The 17,706-nt window shown below is 29.3% G+C and overlaps 2 protein-coding genes across 2 annotated transcripts; one reads left to right on the top strand and one right to left on the bottom strand.

Annotated features, from left to right (window-relative positions):
* The first annotated feature begins 5,522 nt into the window (after positions 1 to 5,522).
* On the top strand, positions 5,523 to 6,942 carry LOC103483997 (protein EXORDIUM-like 3). The gene has a single exon (XM_008440885.3). It carries the CDS (start codon positions 5,695 to 5,697, stop codon positions 6,730 to 6,732), a length of 1,038 nt encoding a protein of 345 aa, XP_008439107.1. The 5' UTR covers positions 5,523 to 5,694; the 3' UTR covers positions 6,733 to 6,942.
* Positions 6,943 to 12,987: 6,045 nt separating this feature from the next.
* LOC103483996 (protein LPA2) lies at positions 12,988 to 15,434 on the bottom strand. The gene is made up of 2 exons (XM_008440884.3): positions 14,816 to 15,434; positions 12,988 to 13,297 (listed from the first exon to the last, which is right to left on the bottom strand). Exons 1-2 carry the CDS (start codon positions 15,264 to 15,266, stop codon positions 13,149 to 13,151), a joined length of 600 nt encoding a protein of 199 aa, XP_008439106.1. The 5' UTR covers positions 15,267 to 15,434; the 3' UTR covers positions 12,988 to 13,148.
* Between the last annotated feature and the right edge of the window lie 2,272 nt (positions 15,435 to 17,706).

Below are 17,706 nucleotides of genomic sequence, written 5' to 3'. Positions count from 1 at the left end.
AAAACCTTTGCCCCAAAATTTTCACTCTCCCAATAACAAAAGCTTTTTGATAATCGATGATTTGGTTGAGTTTTTGAGTAAAAGTACTGTTATTGTTATTATTAATGTAAAAGTACAATAAAGTGCACTTCTCCCCCCCCCCCCCCCCCCCCCCCCTCCCCTTTTTTTTTATCTTTAATATCTATCTTAGTCTTCACAATTTTTATAAGATAATGTACATACTTCTAACAATATTAATGCATAGATTAGTTGTTGACTTGAATGTGTTATTTCCATTTTAACCATTAAAACCATCAATAAATCAATTAATTCTTAATTATTTTCATGGTTAACGAGGTTGTGGTTTGGTATTTGATTTTCTTGATAATATAAAAAATAAAAGAATAAGGTTTATATTTAAAAGAAAAAAAAAAAAAGGGAAAAAGAAAAGTAATTTTGAGGAGATTTGGAGAGTGGTAGAGACAAACAAAGACAGCTTTCTGTGATGACGCGTGTAGATCACGTTAACATGGAGTAGGGGCCCAGGATGAGGAGGTGGCTATTCACAATATGTTGGTGTTTAGGGTCATTAGACTTGGGGGGGGGGGGGGGGCCCACAAAGAGTCGCAATCAGTCTGAGCTGTACAAATGCCAACGCTATTTTCATTCACAAATTGATATTTTCCATCATTAAGTGAGCCGCGTAATTTACTCCTTTTAATTCTTTCATTTCCTACACCTTTCTCCTTTTTCCCACTATTCCACTCTCTCCATTTTTTTCACTCCAACATTTCATAATTAATTAATTAATTAACCAATTTCCTTCTCTCCGTATAATAGCAATAAGGGAATCCGATTAATATCCATATTTGTTGTTAGGGTAAAGAAACAAAATGCACCAAATTAAACTGTGAGTTGGATTTTGAAAAACACCAAATTTATGCAGCTAAAATAGAGCCATTTGAGTCACCAATTATGATGTCAATTCGAGAAGGATAATCTCCATCTCTCCAACCTTCATCCACACGTATTTAGTTTAAACCAATCCTCAAGGTAGTGGACCAAAAAGCTTCATATTAAGCTTTAATAAAGTATATTTAAAACCATACATCTGTATATATTTAGTTTAAGACAAAAATAGTTAGTTGTTAGCCAACATCATAATTCAAATACTTAATAAATACGCACTTATATTTTAGCCTCTCCTCTACTTATAGTTAAACTAAAAGAATTAAACTAAGATTTCGGTTTAGATAAAAAAAGCAGAAAATGTCATACCATCATCACACTAATAATCTTTGTGCTAATATTTCATCTTTTTTTTTTCAAATCACCTGACATTGAATGATATAAGATATATTATATAACATACACTAAGCACAATTCAATTTAATTAACTTTGTTTGCAAGATTGTTTTGAGGTTGTTTCTTGTTAGGTATTAAATGAAACCAATAAGATTTTAGTTTTATTACATATTATATCAAGATCTATTTTATTGTGATTAACGATGTGTTAAAACTTTTATTATTGTTGTTGTTAATTAAAGAGATACAACACATAACAATATAAATTTTTATTATTTATACTTTTAATATATAAATAAATAAACATAGAAAACAAAATAATAACCAACGGTTACTGGCTTGATTCCCCTTTTTCACCCTTCACACGAAATCCTTGAAACGTTTACCAATGCCTGCAAATCACCAAACTATATTGCTAATATTAAAATTTGTACGAGGACAGTAATTCCTCAAAAAAAAAAAAAAAAAAAAGAAAGAAAAAGAAAATCCTTGTTCAAGGATAAATATGAAAATATAAATACATCATATAAGAAAAAAAATTGTAAATATAAAATTGGTAAAAAATTATATACGAAATGTAGCAACATTTGATGACAGTCACCGAAAGTGATAAAGATAAAAGTCCATCAAAATTGGTTAACATTTTCTTCTTTTTTTTTTTTCAATTAAAAGAGTACAATATTGGGCAATAGTCAAACATGTTTGGAAAGGGGATGGATAAGAATACTTTTTTTTTTCAATTAACAGTAGGAATGTCCGTTTGTGAGCAACCCCCACCCTCTTACCTCTTTTCCACGTCAGCATTTTACTTTACTTTTCTTTTTTCTAATTATATATATATATATATATATATAAAATTAAATAAAAGGCTCCCTTAAGAATGCCCTCATTTTAAGGACTGCCACCGGAATTTAGGACACCGAGGCGGTCCCACACCCATTGTCACCCACTTCCCCTTACAAGCAATCCCATTTTTTTTGTATTTATTATTTATTTTTATCGTATTTTTGCTTCGTTTCTTTACGTTGGACTCTGCTTTAATGTTATCGTGGTGAATCAAAAACATATATCATTTAATTATCATTCATTTCTAATCAATATAATATTCAAGTATGGCATGTAAAATATTAAATGCCCCTTTCTCAAACATAAATAAATATATGCACATACACTTAACTTCTCCACCAACAAATCTGTAATATATATAAGTTCTTTTATCCAGCATCAATATTGGTATAAACAACTTTATGTTAAGTTTATCTATAATGATATGGTTTTCATGTAATTGTAACATCAAATTACCCTCTTTATACATATATTAAATTAACTATGTGTGATGGAAAAACCAAAATACGACGTTAAAGGTTGAGTTAAAGAGATGATTTTGGTAATGAAAATATAAAATTTCTTTTAACCTATCATTATTATGAAAGGTAAATTCATCATTCATGTTTGTGGAATTATTGACCTGATTCAATCATTATTACATACACGTCATGCGTAGATAACATTATTAATTACACGTCATTATTCAATCATTAATATACTTTTTTTACTCTCGTTTTTTTTCTAGTAGTAAAAGAAATTAAATAAAAAAAAACACCAGCACTGAAATTCCAACCATTTTTCAACTGCACAATAAATAAAAACTCTTAAATTCCGAATCCCTCGTCGTATTTATTGGAGTTGTTCAAACTTAATTCTAATTTTCATTATTAATATCCTAAAATTAGTTAAATTAGAGTGCAAATACAAAAAAAAAAAAAAAAAGTAGTTTCGTAGAGGTAGCAGTTTAAGAAAACTTAAACAACACTTTTAATATACATTATGTGATAGACATTGAAAATGCTAATTTAATTAAGTAGCTTGTTTAAGAATTAATCAATTATTATCTACAATTTATTAGAACATGGAACCATAAATCACTGACCAAATAGTTTCGTACACCTATCAAATTATTGCTAATAACTATTATGCTATCTCTATATGATTTAATCCTACCAGTTGATGCATAATTACTATACATATACAAGTACTTCTGTGATTATAATTTAATTAGATATGATGTTCTAACAATGTGACAATTATAAACTAAACTAAAACTTTGATATGATAACAATGTTTATTTTTTTATTTTATTTTTTTGACGCAAAACTGTTGATTAAGTATTCAAATCATTGTTTAATAAAACCAATGTTTATCCTAATAATAATAACAATAATAAAAGAATGAAGCAATCTTAAATTTAAAAACCTAAAAACTAAAAACAAAACTACTACCAAATTATAAGCCTTAAAAATGTTTTTTTTTTCTTTTTAATTTGAAAATAAATGGTTGGACATGGATGTTTGAAAGGCCAACTTGAATGGGTTTGAAAAAGATACTTGCTAAATCACAAAATCTTGTCATTTTCGTTTGGTTAAAGAATATATCATCGTTTCTTTTATAAAATGTTTTTGTAGAATTAATCTTCGAGTACTTCTCATAAAAACATTTTTTTTTAATTACATAGAGTCAGTAATAATTAGAACTATCTCAAACCAAAGTACTATAACATTTCAAACCATAACACTGTATTTTTTAGAAAAGTTATTGTAAAGGATAGAATTACAAAAATATTATAGCATATGAAACATTATTGTTATATTTTATAAATATTCCATATACAATATAATTGATTCTAGATGTCTCTAAAAATAGGGAAGCATATGTGTTAATAACTAAATTTAAAAATTAAAAAATTACTCGATTACTGTTTATTTATTTATGTGTTGAGGCTATACATACTATATTTTAGTAATTATTTTAAAATTAAAAACAAAATCACATGGCTAATAGAAACGATAGATATCTAGTAGTAAAATTTTGTTATATTTATAATAAGTTGTCTTATTTTACTTAATGTAACTACAAATATCTCACTGTTATTTTCCTTTTTTTTTCAGCTTATTGGTTTATATGTTTAGAAAATTTGGTAAAATATTTGTGTAGCTGCGGTTATCATGTATCAACTTAACTATGTAATCTATGAAAAAATAGTCATTCTTTAAAAAAAAAATGAAAAGTTAAAAAAGAAAAAAAGGATAAATTTATAACAATATTCTTTAATTGAATTTTATCATTTGATTCAAAGATATTCTTATACTTTTAAAAGCTGCAATGTTATTTATGAAATTGTTTTAAAATTACATTTATAATGAAAAAATCTTTAAAAATGTAGAAAAATCAAGGCTTAGAATTGTATTGTCATTTCCATCAAGGAGAGGATGTAATTTTTTCTTTATCACTTTATTTGAATCCTCAAATTTTCGATAAGTATATATTTTGACATTTGAGAATATTTTTGTTTACTTTAAAAATTTAAAGTTATTTTTAAAACAAATGAAACAAAATATTCATAACGTGGATCAAATCACCATAATTTAGAAAGCGTTCTTTTGAAACATGACCCCAAAACTTTAGAAGATAAATTACAATTTGAACTATTTTGAAAATGGTAGCAAGGAGACAGGTAAAAAAAGACCACATAAATCACTTTAGGCTTTAAAGAAACAATGTTAATTGGAGAAAGATTCATTGGCATATAATTTTGAAATATGATTGTATTTTATATTTCAAATCATATTCCATGAATTTATCTATCTTTGCTTGTAGTCTAAATCATGCAAACTTTGAAAATAACAATGTTATTGTATCAAAATTTAAAAGTTTAAAACATATAATTGATTAAATAAAGAAAAATATTTAGAAATGTTGTATGCCAATAGGTATTATGTAATAAATTATAAATGATATAATATTAAAAACAATAATTCATACCATTTTTTAAACATAAAAACATGCTTAGTAGATTAGTTATAAACAGTTTCAAGTAATATTTAAAAGAGAGTCATAAGTAGTTTTATAATTTATAAAATACAATATCAAACGTACTTAAAACTAATTGCTTTTTAACTTCAAATCTAAATTAAGAATAAGAAAAGGGAGAGTGGGAAAGAGCAAAATGAGAGAAAATGTCGAAAATACGCCCAACGGTTCGGACCGGTCCATTTTTGTCCCGCGCAATGGTAAAAATAGATTAGGTTACGACAATCACCATGATGATGAGGATGATGATGATCATAGCAATTCAAGAAGCATAGGGCCCCACTTTTGGCCCTCTTATTTTCTCTTCTCTTACTTACTTTAAAGAATCTAACTGTCCTCCATTACCCCGCCGATCAATGCTCTATTTTTCTCTCTCTTTTTTTCTTTTCTTTATTAAACAATAATAACAAAAACCATCAAATTTTCAAAATTTTGAATTATATTCCCTTAACACAAAACACTCTCCTCTTTTTCCTTTCTCTTATAAATACAAGTGGAGCTCACACACTTGTCATTTTGTACCCTTCTTCCCCAACCTCCCAAATGGGGCCTTCACTCGTTCCCCCCACCGTCATCTCCCTCGTAGCTGCCCTCTCCCTCTTCCTTCTCCTCCTCTCTCCGGCCGCCGCATGGCGTCCTTGGCCTCACCTCGCCAAATCCAACGTCTCCGATGACCCCCTCGTTGGCGACTCCAAAAAATACGAGGGCTCCTCGGAGTTCGTCCATTTGAAGTACCACATGGGTCCTGTTCTCACCGCTAATATAACCGTTCACATTATCTGGTACGGCACGTGGCAGAGAAATCAGAAGAAAATCATTCGAGAGTTCATCAACTCCATCTCTGCCCACGATTCCAAATCCCCTTCTGTCTCTGGCTGGTGGCGGACTGTTCAACTCTACACCGACCAGACCGGAGCCAACATTTCCAGGACAGTCCGGCTTGGAGAAGAGAAGAATGACCGGTTTTACTCCCATGGGAAATCGTTGACTCGGCTTTCCATTCAGTCGGTGATTAAAAGCGCTGTGACGGCGAAATCCCGGCCTTTGCCGATAAATGCCAAGAACGGATTGTACCTTTTACTGACTTCCGATGACGTTTATGTAGAGAATTTCTGTGGACAGGTTTGTGGGTTTCATTACTTCACGTTCCCTTCCATTGTAGGATATACACTGCCCTACGCTTGGGTTGGGAACTCGGAGAAACTCTGTCCCGGTGTCTGTGCTTACCCGTTCGCCGTGCCGAGTTACATTCCGGGGCTGAAGGCGATGAAATCGCCGAACGGTGACGTTGGAGTGGACGGAATGATCAGTGTGATAGCTCATGAAGTGGCGGAGTTGGCGTCGAACCCACTCGTGAACGCTTGGTACGCCGGCGGAGACCCGATTGCGCCGGTGGAGATAGCCGATCTTTGCGAAGGGATATACGGGACCGGAGGAGGTGGGTCCTACACAGGGCAGTTGATGGACGGTCGTGATGGGGCCACGTACAACATGAATGGGATCAGACGTAGGTATTTGGTCCAGTGGGTTTGGAACCATGTGGTAAATTACTGTACTGGCCCTAATGCATTGGACCAGTAGAGGAATATATCTCTTTGTATTTTTTTCTTTATTTTTTTTTTTTTTTACTTTTTTGGTTTTAATTTTGGAGGGAGGGGGGAGCTATATTTTTGGAGTGGGCTTTTGGGCTTTATGGGCCGTGTGAGGGACTGGCTGTTAATTAGTAACTTACTAGTTAAACGGTAGTTAATCACGTGTTAATAAAAAGATTTGCGTATACTAATTATGGTATTTCTTCCAGCACGCGCCAAGATTGGGAAGTGCGATACACTCTCAGATAGATAATTGGTAAATTTGTACGAACCTTGGAGGTGGTGAAAACAACGAAAAGGACTATTGAGTACATAATTTTATATATTATTTATTTCTTAAATTAAAGTCAGTTTTAATTGAAACACTAAAATCGGAATTCAACTACTCTCTCTCTCTCTCTCTCATTTCTTTTTTTTTTTTTTCGCTTCATTAAACCTTAAATTATTGTGCTCAATATATTTAATAGAATTTGTTATATGCATTTATCCAATGTTGTGCAATTATTTGTTTTTATTAATTGTAAAATAAAGTGTATGTTTTTTCTCAAATAATAATAATAGTTTAAAGTGTAAATTTCTGAATAAATGTAACATTGTAATTTTAGTTGCTGGTGTCATGAAACCCTTGAGAAAAATTACGTAAACAAAAAAATCTAAATTATATATTTTTATTAATCGAATAAACCTTTTAGACTTCAAAATAAGTTTAAATGCTTATTATTTTATTTAATATTCACATTAGTTTTCCTCGTTATTTTATGAATACTTAGTTTTTAGAACTTGAATAATTTTTTATTCAAAGATAAAAATATTTCATGAAGTACTCATTAATTATGTTTTGATACTTCTTACTTATTCGATATTAACATTTTAATTAAATCCAATAATTGAAATTAAATTTCCGTAAACCTATAAAATATAGAAAAACGGTAGTTGTTGAATATTAATATTACATTATGCATATTCAAAATTTAATTGTATTATGTTATAATATTTGACAAAGTTGGGTAGAAGAAGAGAGAGACAAAAATCATAAAAGCTTCAAGGAAGTTTTAGGCTATTTAGTTAATTTTGTAAATACTAAAAAGAGAAAGATTGATAAGGAAAGAAAAGGTTCATTGAGAGCAACAAAAGTTTTGGAGAAAAAGAAAAAGAGATAGTGAGAGATATAGAGAATATGTTAAAAAGAAAGAAAAAGTGAACAAAAAAAAAAAAAAAGAAAAGAAAAAGAGTAAAATTTTGAAAATCGAAAAGATCTTTGAATTACTTTCTGGGAGAAAAAAATATTAATCGATAATCACCCCGAAGATATTTATTTATTGAATATTTTTAAATAAATCAAAATAAATAACATTATTTACAAAATATAACAAAACACTAAAGATTTATTGATTTATGTACATATAAGATTCATAAATATCAATAAAAATCAAGGAGTGTATAGTAGTTTCTAAGGTAATACGAAACTCAATATATTTTGTAAATACTTTTAACCTCATTTACAACAATTTATTTATTTATTTATTTATTTATTTTTTCAGTTAACTAAGTAAGTAAGGGTATATGCAATCAAATCTTCTATTATAAAGTTCATAAAGTTATATTTGCTATTTGAAAGTTGTATTATTTAAATTTTAAAACACCAAAATAACTATCTTTTATGAATTAAAATTTTAAATTTTATTTGTTGTAATTAAATCAAAGTTTCACTATCCATTAAAATTCTATCTTTAAAATTATTAGCACTTGATTTTCACACATACCTATGTGTATATGAATACTGATTTAAGCATTATTGTAAGTATAAAATTTAAGCATGATTGTGAGTATAAAAACAAAACCTATTATCGTCATTATCATTTAAATAGAAATTCAAAGTTTACATAGAATCTAACATGTACCGTGAAATGAAATATCTAACTTCATTTTTTAAACAAAATTTCAAATATATATCCCCTTCCAAATTCGTGATGGGAAAAAAAAGATATATACATCTTTAACTTTTCAAAATTAACGAATTGCTAAATTGGATCATATCCATTTTAGATGCGTTTTTAAAGAGAGAACAGTCAAAAGGAAGATGAAGAGAAAAATATGTAAAATGTGGTAAGGGGAAGGGTAAAACATGTAGGTGGGAAGGACTAAGTAGAGGGAGGGGTTAAAAAGTAAAAGTAAAAGTAAAAGTAAAAGTAAAAAAAGAAAGAAGAGAAGGAAAGTGAGAAGAGAGAGGGAATGATGAGTGGAATTATAGAGAGTTGTGGGTAAACAAACAGAGAGACAAAGGTCACAATCAAAAGAAGAAGAGAGAGTGAAAGGGATTATTTTTCCTTTTTACATTTTGTTTTCTTTCAAACTAATTTTCTTTTATTTATAAAAAAATAAATTTAAATTAATAATGGTTTTCTATAGGGATTTGAGCCTTTTTTTTTTTTCTTTTTTCTGATGTTACCTTACAACTGCACAAAGCCACAAACCCTTCTTTTGCTTCCAATCTACATGCATACATTATATAGATATAAATAAATATGTAACTATTAGTTTTAATATTGAACTATAAATTTCAATGCCAACATCAATATTTTAATCTAAAAAAAACTTGATTATTAATGTTTTGTTTGATAATCGCTCGACTCATTTGGTACTAAAATAATGAACCAAACTGTATATATATATTTAAGAAATTTAAAAACGAAAAAGTGTTTATATACTTAATTTTAAAAAACTAAAAATTAAAAATAAATTTTCTTACTTTTTAAAAAATACACATTTCATGCAATTAAATATTTATGATGAAAGTTGTTCAAAATACATTTCTAAAGTTATTTTGAATGATCGTCAAATAACATCAAATTTTATCCAAAATAATTCATCTTTTAAATTAAACACTTCAAAATAAATTTTAAATTGTTCTTATTTTTTCTAAAATAACTTAAGTTAAGATGTGATCTCAAAACTATATTTAAGTTTTCCTTCAAATTTTGTTCTTTCTTTTTGTAAAATATGTTGACAGAAATTATTTGAGAGAAAAAATGAGAGAGAGACAGTGTTGTTTGTGTTAACACAAGAGAAGAAAAGAAGGGCAAAATAATAATAATAATAATAATAATAATAATAATAATAATAATATTATTATTATTATTATTATTATTATTATTATTATTATTATTATTATTATTTATTATTATTATAGAAAAATGTCAATACAATTTTGAATTTGTGAGAAACAAACATAAAATAAAAAAGTGAATGGTAAAATAAATGAATAGTCAAAAGTGTATTTAAAAGAAGGCTTGAAAAAGTGGGAGACGAGACACTGTCTTTTTGCATAATGTACACACATCCAATCTACCATTTTCAAACTTTAAGTCAAATCAAATCAAATTTAAAACTCCCCTCATAAATAAAATTTTCATTTCCTTGCTAATTTTTCCTAAATAATTAACCTACTGATTATTGTTTCAAAAATGGATGGTTCATGGTCTTTTGTGTAAAGAACAAATGGTCTATGGTCTACGTTTGTCTATTTCAACTTTTTTGAGCTATCTTAAATAAAATTGAGTTACTAAAATTTAAGACTTTATTTTTCTTCATGAGAAGTTATATTAAAAGGTTATTTAAATCTGTTGTATTTTGTTAGATGTTATGTTTTAAAAATTGTTATCAAATGGTTAACACTTTTCTCTTATATTATAAAATATATTTAGAAATTGTATCCACTCTTCTCTCAAAGAAATTATTTAGCACTATAATTAGTCCATGTCGATTTTGAATCAGCACAAAAAACTAAGAAAATATTAAAAATAAATAATCACGAATGGTTTGATAATCCTTTTATGTTTTGTTTTTATTTTAAAAAGATTAATCCCACTCCATTCCCATATCTTATAATAATTTGCATATATTCTTAAATATAATAGTTTAATTGTTTAGTTAATTTTTCTTTTTTAAAATCCTTTTGAAAGCTATTTTAAAAAATTACTCTAATTTTTTTTGAACCATTGAATAAATAAAGAAAGATACAGGTAAATATTAATGTTTACAGATTCAATTTTTAAAAAACATAAAGTAAGACGTTTTGAACTTTTATTATATATTCTAATTTCTCTGCTATAACACTAAAAAGAAAAAGAAAAGAAAAAAAGTTGAACCAATAAAATGGGGTTGGGGCCATATCTAATTAATGGGAGCAAAAAATGATTGTATTAAGGAGAGTTGGGTATATAATATAAAGATAGTTTGGTTTTATAGGGTATGAAGTGGAAAATAAGACCAAAAAGCAAAGAAGAAAAATTATTGAAAAGTGGAGTGAGGGAGTAGGTAAGTCTTTGAAAAAAAAGGCATCCCTTCTTCTTCAAGGATACCCCACCTCTTTATTTTTATATAATCTTTTCTTTGTCTCTCTCTCTCTCTCTCTCTTGCAGTAATAAAATAATAATATGAATTATTACATAAAATGTTGATATAATAAGGTTGGATTTAATTGGTCTGCTGCCAAAAAGCAGAGCGGCGCATGGAGCTTAATCTTTGACTTATACTAAATATATTCATCCTCACCTCGTATTGCTAAAACTATATTCCACTTTAGTACTATTATTTTTTTATTAAGCAAATACTATTCGTTGTTGAATCTCCCCTAAGAAATTAAGAGGACTTCTGAAAATTTAGGACTAAAATAATAATACTAAAAAATCATTAGTATTACTGTTTGATATAATGATTAATGAAAAATAATGGAAGCATCTGTGGCCAACTATTCATACTTTATATTATTACATTAACCCAATAAATCAATAGGTCTGTTTGTGTCTATTCACAAATTGCAAAGGGACTTGCTATTTCAGAAACCCAACATGTTTGTGTTACATTTTTCTAAAATGTGATATGAAACCGCTTCCACTCCACAGCAAAATACAAAAGATAAAATATTAAAAACGACGGACAAGAGATTTCATTTCAAAATTCAAATCTTGGAGAAACAAATAAATTAGGGAGGAGAGTTAAAATAAAAGTGTTTAAAGAAAGGAGGTCTCAATAGATCCATAGTAAAAGAAGAGAATGATTGGGGGAGCAGAATAAGAAAGCAAACAATCCTGCTTTTTTAGTGATGGATTGGGCGACATTTTTGTCAGAGCAAAGAAACAGTTGGTTCTGTGGTTGGTTCAGTCCACTTGCCTCCTGTCTCACCAACAAAAACAAACTTCTTTGTCAAAGTTTGTATGAAGGTCACAAATGCATGCTTAATCAATGGTTCAGTGATTTCAAAGATCAGTTTGCATATACATTTAGAGAACTATCGCAGCATCATTCATTGACAGAACAAACATTGTCTATGTTGCTTCCTCATTACTCTTGTCTTCCAGAAGTTATTTCAAGATGGTTGGTGGCTGAAAGGAAAGGGTAGCGAGCTTTTGAAGAATGCCTCAGGGCAGATATCTTCAACTCGATTTCGTTAGAAAGGAATAAGTAATAGAAATTTAGAGTGATTTGGAGCACATTTTTCTCTTTTATCCACGGGACCTTCGGCTTATGTAACTTTTCCTTCCTAATTATTTTTGTAATTCGTTTTAGTTACGTTTGAGTCCAAAAAAAATATGTGAATGAACCAAAACCATATATGGACTACACTCCTCATTTCTTAAGCTATGAAAGCATAGCTTAAATAAACTTCATCTTTTTATGGTACACCCTCATTTTTTATGGTTCAATGATTAAAAAAAATTAAAATTTTAGAGTGTTTAGTTTAGAGGAATTTTATGTTGAGTGATCTCTTTATATAAAAGATATTTTTATATATTTGAAACAAAACAATGTAGGTTGAAAGGGAAAGGACTCTTGTCATAATATTCCCTCCCCAGGAAGTTCAAAATAAGTAGATAGCATGGTCAAATTGTAGGGAAATGTCAGGGGTCAATCAGATATTGAATTCCCATTCTGAAATCATTGCTCAAATTTTGGGCTAAGGCGTTATAGTTTGGAAGGGCCAAAGGAGAAGATGACGTATCTACTCTTTTTCCCAGAAAAAGAAAATCCTAGAATAGAAGGAAACGGCATAAGAAGAAAGGAAAAAGGAACCAGATTAGAAAGGAAGACAACTGAGGTTCACTTGCGAGCCAGACAGCTCCTTAAATTACTTAAGGGATCTGTACAATAGGTTATTCTCAATCTTAAGATAATTACAGAAGGGGTCTATCAGAAGATTATTGTCGATAAATTAAAGCCCAAAAATAATAATGATGGGAAAGAGTTTCCTAGGATTCAACAACAGCATCTTATTTGCTTTTGAGCTCAAAAGATTTTCATCTCAGTTTCTCAGAAAATGAGACACTTTATATAAACAAGATCTATAGGCACTTGGGATTTTTCAGGTCTACACACCAAATACAAAGCATCGCAAAAAGGATCAAATTATGATTTTTCATCTTTTATTTTCTCATTCTGAAGATACTTCAAAACTCCGTATGCAACAGTTCCAGCAACAAACAGAGAGACGGTTGGTGTGAAGGAAGGATACAAATATTTGACGAAGAGCCTGTCCCACTCTTCTGGTAAGAAACCTGCAGGTGCACATCAACCAATTAGTTGTGGTGGTGGATGGAAGTGAAAGGAAAACATGAACTATGCACACCATATTCATCAAACGAAAGGAATTGTACATCAAAATTTTTACACTGAAAATAGCTCAAAACTCGGTCAAACCAAATGCATATTCGTACTGGTCAAATGAAAGCATGGAAATATTTAACATGTTTAGAGCCATCTAACAATTCAATGATATAGAAGTGGAAGTTCACTACATTTCGTCCACATGACAATAGCTATCACTTTCAATTAGTTTGATGGTAGAATTAACAAAAAATGACGTACATGGTTGTACGTTTTCAATTGCAGATATAAGCATGAAGTGTCAAACCATTGAACTCTAGACAACAACTCGTAAGTCTTAATCAAGCAAGCTTCAAAATAAAGGTTTCATGAAAACAATGGATTTAACTTGAGAGTCAAATGACAATGCCCGATCTTATCTACCTACATTAACCTTAAGGATACCAAATGGAAGTCAAGGCTGGGATGATAATTTGCAGAACCATTAACTAGAGGAACAATTTGGAAAGGATGACAATCTAACTGAAAAACTGTCTAGAATCTGAAAAGGTGGACAATCCAAAAGAGTTAAGTTAAGTTCAGTTAAGTGGATTCCCATTTCAATGGACCACCAGCAAATATTAAAGATAAATTAGCACCGCAGTAATTTAGTCAAATTCATTTATGAAGTAACACAGCAAAGCAAATACGATTCAAAACATAGACCAGTTAGTTGATGGTCTTCCAGACGAATTAATCATCACAAGGCCAGCAAAATCATAGCATCTTATTTTGATCGGAAAATCATAAACTAAAAGGAAGTCTATGTTACTATACTTTAATATATGAATAAGCATTGTAAGATATTTATGCAATATATTTGCTAGAGGAGGACATGGGGAATCTATAATCCACTATCAAAAGATCACCTTTCCATCACACTAAAGAACATAAAATAACTGGTGAGGCAAACACTGAAGACAAATCTTCTTACCAAAAGAAAGTAACAATGAGAGCAATGTACATCTACTCTCGACTCAAATCCTTAGCTTTGGATAACTCTTCCATAACATTAGTTTATTCATAAACGGTAATGGACTGTTGCCCTAATTTTACAATCCAAATATGCACTTCGAAAGAAAGAAAGTAAGATTGGTGATCGAAGAACTACCAATGCTATTCACGACACCATACGAAGGGGGCCTAGATTATAATACTTTTCATTTCATAACTTATTTTCGGGTTTTTCAACATATAATCTAATTTCAAACCACAATCTTGCCAAAACAGTAATTCCCTTCACAGTTCGCCTAACGTTCAGACTATGGTTTCAAAATTTCTACTTCCACGTCTTAAGGAATAAATCCTACACGAATCGGAATTTGACTACTACAGGTCTCAGAACAACAACTACAACAACCTGATTTTTCACAAAGCAAAATTCCGAAATTCAGATTGCAATGAACAAAAATTAGATACAGAAGTCATACCAGATGCTGCAAGCACAATCCCCTCGACGAGAATCACAACACCAAGACCCAACCAAGTAAGAAGAAAATAGCTCTCGTTCCTGCTCTGTTCCTTAGCAACCTGTTCATCAACTTCTCCAACAAACACCGGTTTCTCCACAGGAGAGCGCCGAATAATGGATGCCCTTTGACGCTTACCCTTCTGCTTCACAGACTTTGGAGTTGATTTGCTCGTGGACGTCGATTGAGGCGATGAAGAGCCGAAACCTTGAGGCGATGAGGTAGATGGCTTGGAGGAAGTCGCAATTGGAGCATCATCAACAATTTTGGAAATGGGTTTCTCAGATTCAGACGGGTTCTGAGATTTGATGATGAATTTAGGTTTAGAAGAGAAATGGAGAGATGGGTTGGGAAGATGATAGGGTTTTTTGGTGAAAGAAGAGGGAGAATGATGGAGTATTTGTAGCGCCATTTTCAGTTTATTTGGTTAAGGTTTGCTTCAATTGGGAATTAGCAAAATTTATTGTTCCCTTCAAACTTCACTTTGGATGAACTTTTCATATTTTATGTTGTGCCCTCCTCCACTTCCTAAATTCCCACACGCTCCCTTCATAGTAACGAATAGTTTAGGGGTTTTTCCAATTTCTTTTAAAAATTATTTCAAATAACAAAACTTCGATATAATCACCGTACAAATTGCCGTCTATCTTAATCTATCGTTATAATATCTCAAATTCTAATATTTTAATTTCTAGTTTATCTTAAATTATAATATTTCGTCATATTTTTTTAATTATTTTAGTTCATTTCAATATATTTAAAAATAAAAAAACTCATGAAATTCGGTGTAAATTATATTTGGCTTAACATTCCAAACTCTACCATTTTGTTTAAAAAATAAAATTGGTCTCGATCTAATTTTTTTGTGGGGACCAAATTTTAGAAAGTAATATATTTTAAAATTCATATCTAATTTAATTCTTAAGTTTTAAAATCTTACAATTTTATTTTTTAAATTTTGGTTTTGTTTGAATTTAGTCCATATTTTAAAATTTAGGGAAATACATGGAAATGAAAAATATAAGAATAGAAAATAAAAAAAATACCAGACTGTTTATTTTTTTTATGGCAAAACTAACCACGTAATTTTCCACTTCTTTGGCCCGAAATTATCCTTCCACAAATGACAATTGTCCATATACAAATACAATGTATTTCGTGAGATCGAAAAATCAAATAAAATATCACATACCCACTTATGATAATTATTAACTAAATCAAAAAATTATTATATTCTTTCATAGATCCCTAAACATATTCAATATCTCATAATTATCCCGATTTTTACTTTCAAATTAATGAAAAATAACTTCAAATATTTAATTCCTTATCCAAAGTATTATAGATTCAAAATTATATAATGCAACAATTAATTATTAGGATAAAAAATAAGAAATTATCGAAAAAGAGTTTCAAATATTATTTTTAAAATTTTGGAATTATAAATCCCTCGCTAAAATCATGACAAAGATAATGCAATAAATAATTATTAAAAAGACATTAAAAAATTAACGAAAAATAATTTAAAAGATTCAAAATTTAGATGCACCTAGATATCAATCCTCTCTAAAATCATGGCATGCAAATAATTATCTTTGCTAAATTAGTTAAGTTTACATTCAAAATTCAACCCCTAAAATCATGCCAATTAATTATCTAGGAAAAAAATGCGGAATTAAGGGAAACAAAATTAAAAGATTAGCGGAAGCAACGCGTGGAAACCGTATTGACAATAAAAACACTGATGGCCCAGAAACGAAAATTTGAAATTTTAATATTTTTATTGTCTAAACACTTTCAAACGGAAGGTTGAAGACCGGTGGAAAGAGAGCCTAAAAGGGAAGGAAAGCAATCGGTGGAAAAGGCGCATATCTGAAGTGACAGTGCAAAGCCTTTAAAAGAGGAAGAGACCAAGCAATCGTATTTTAAGAAGGAAAAGAGAAGGACAAATTAGGATTTTCTTGGATAAGTGGAGTGGTTGCATGAAGAAGATGGTTTATTTTGTTTGAGGGAAAATTAGAATATTCAAGGGTGTGCATAGTATGTATTAATTATAGTGTATTTATGGTTTTTCTTAGTATTATATTTAGGAATCTAATTTGTCAATTAGATAGAGCTTTTAAGGCATAGTTGTCCTATTTATTATGTAAAAATTAACTATTTTGCTATTTTGCCAATTTAAAAATAAAATTGCCATTTATCTAAAATAAACCTTATATTTTGCTATTCTTCTTATCGCCCCTAAAATTTATACTTCACCTAAACTTTTCTACTAAATATTCATTTTATATTTTAAAGTTAAATGTCTCTCTTCATTAATTTAAATAAATTAAAAATGACATGTTCAAATATAATAAAAATATAAAATATTTATAAATCTAACAAAATCTATAAAATTCTTATGGTTGATCCAAGTTTTTTTTTTGGAATATATGTAAAGGTAGTTTTATTTTTTTTCTATTCACGATAATTTCAATTATAGTTTATTAAAGTTGTACTATTTTTCATCGTTATTTCTAATTTTAAATTAATTTATAGGATATTGATATTATGATGTAAGGGAGTATTTTTGTCTATAATTGAAGTTAAAATTCTAAATCTTAAAACCTAAACTAAAACTCATATTAGAAAGAGAAAATTGTTAGATTTTGATCTACATGGACTAAGTTGGTACTAAACTTCAAATTTAAGAATTTAAGAGGTAACATTTTGAAGCTTAAAAACAAGACAAGAAAAACTAAGGATTAAAAATATACTTTATTTTTTATTTATGAAATTCGATTGAATTAATAACAGAAAGGTTAACCTGCGCTACTGTTTCTTTTAATTTCCCCTAAAATTACAATTCTCCA

This window comes from Cucumis melo, chromosome 6 (assembly GCF_025177605.1).
Source record: "Cucumis melo cultivar AY chromosome 6, USDA_Cmelo_AY_1.0, whole genome shotgun sequence".
Classification (NCBI taxonomy): Eukaryota; Viridiplantae; Streptophyta; class Magnoliopsida; order Cucurbitales; family Cucurbitaceae; genus Cucumis; species Cucumis melo.
Note: the sequence above shows the minus strand (reverse complement) of the source record. Positions and strands in the feature narration are given on the sequence as shown.

Excerpts from the sequence above, each read along its gene's own strand:
- LOC103483997 (XM_008440885.3), top strand. The coding sequence starts at position 5,695 with ATGGGGCCTTCACTCGTTCCCCCCACCGTCATCTCCCTCGTAGCTGCC.
- LOC103483996 (XM_008440884.3), bottom strand. The coding sequence starts at position 15,266 with ATGGCGCTACAAATACTCCATCATTCTCCCTCTTCTTTCACCAAAAAA. Across the intron at positions 13,298-14,815 it reads GATTGTGCTTGCAGCATCTG|GTTTCTTACCAGAAGAGTGG; the intron begins GTATGACTTCTG and ends GTGCACCTGCAG.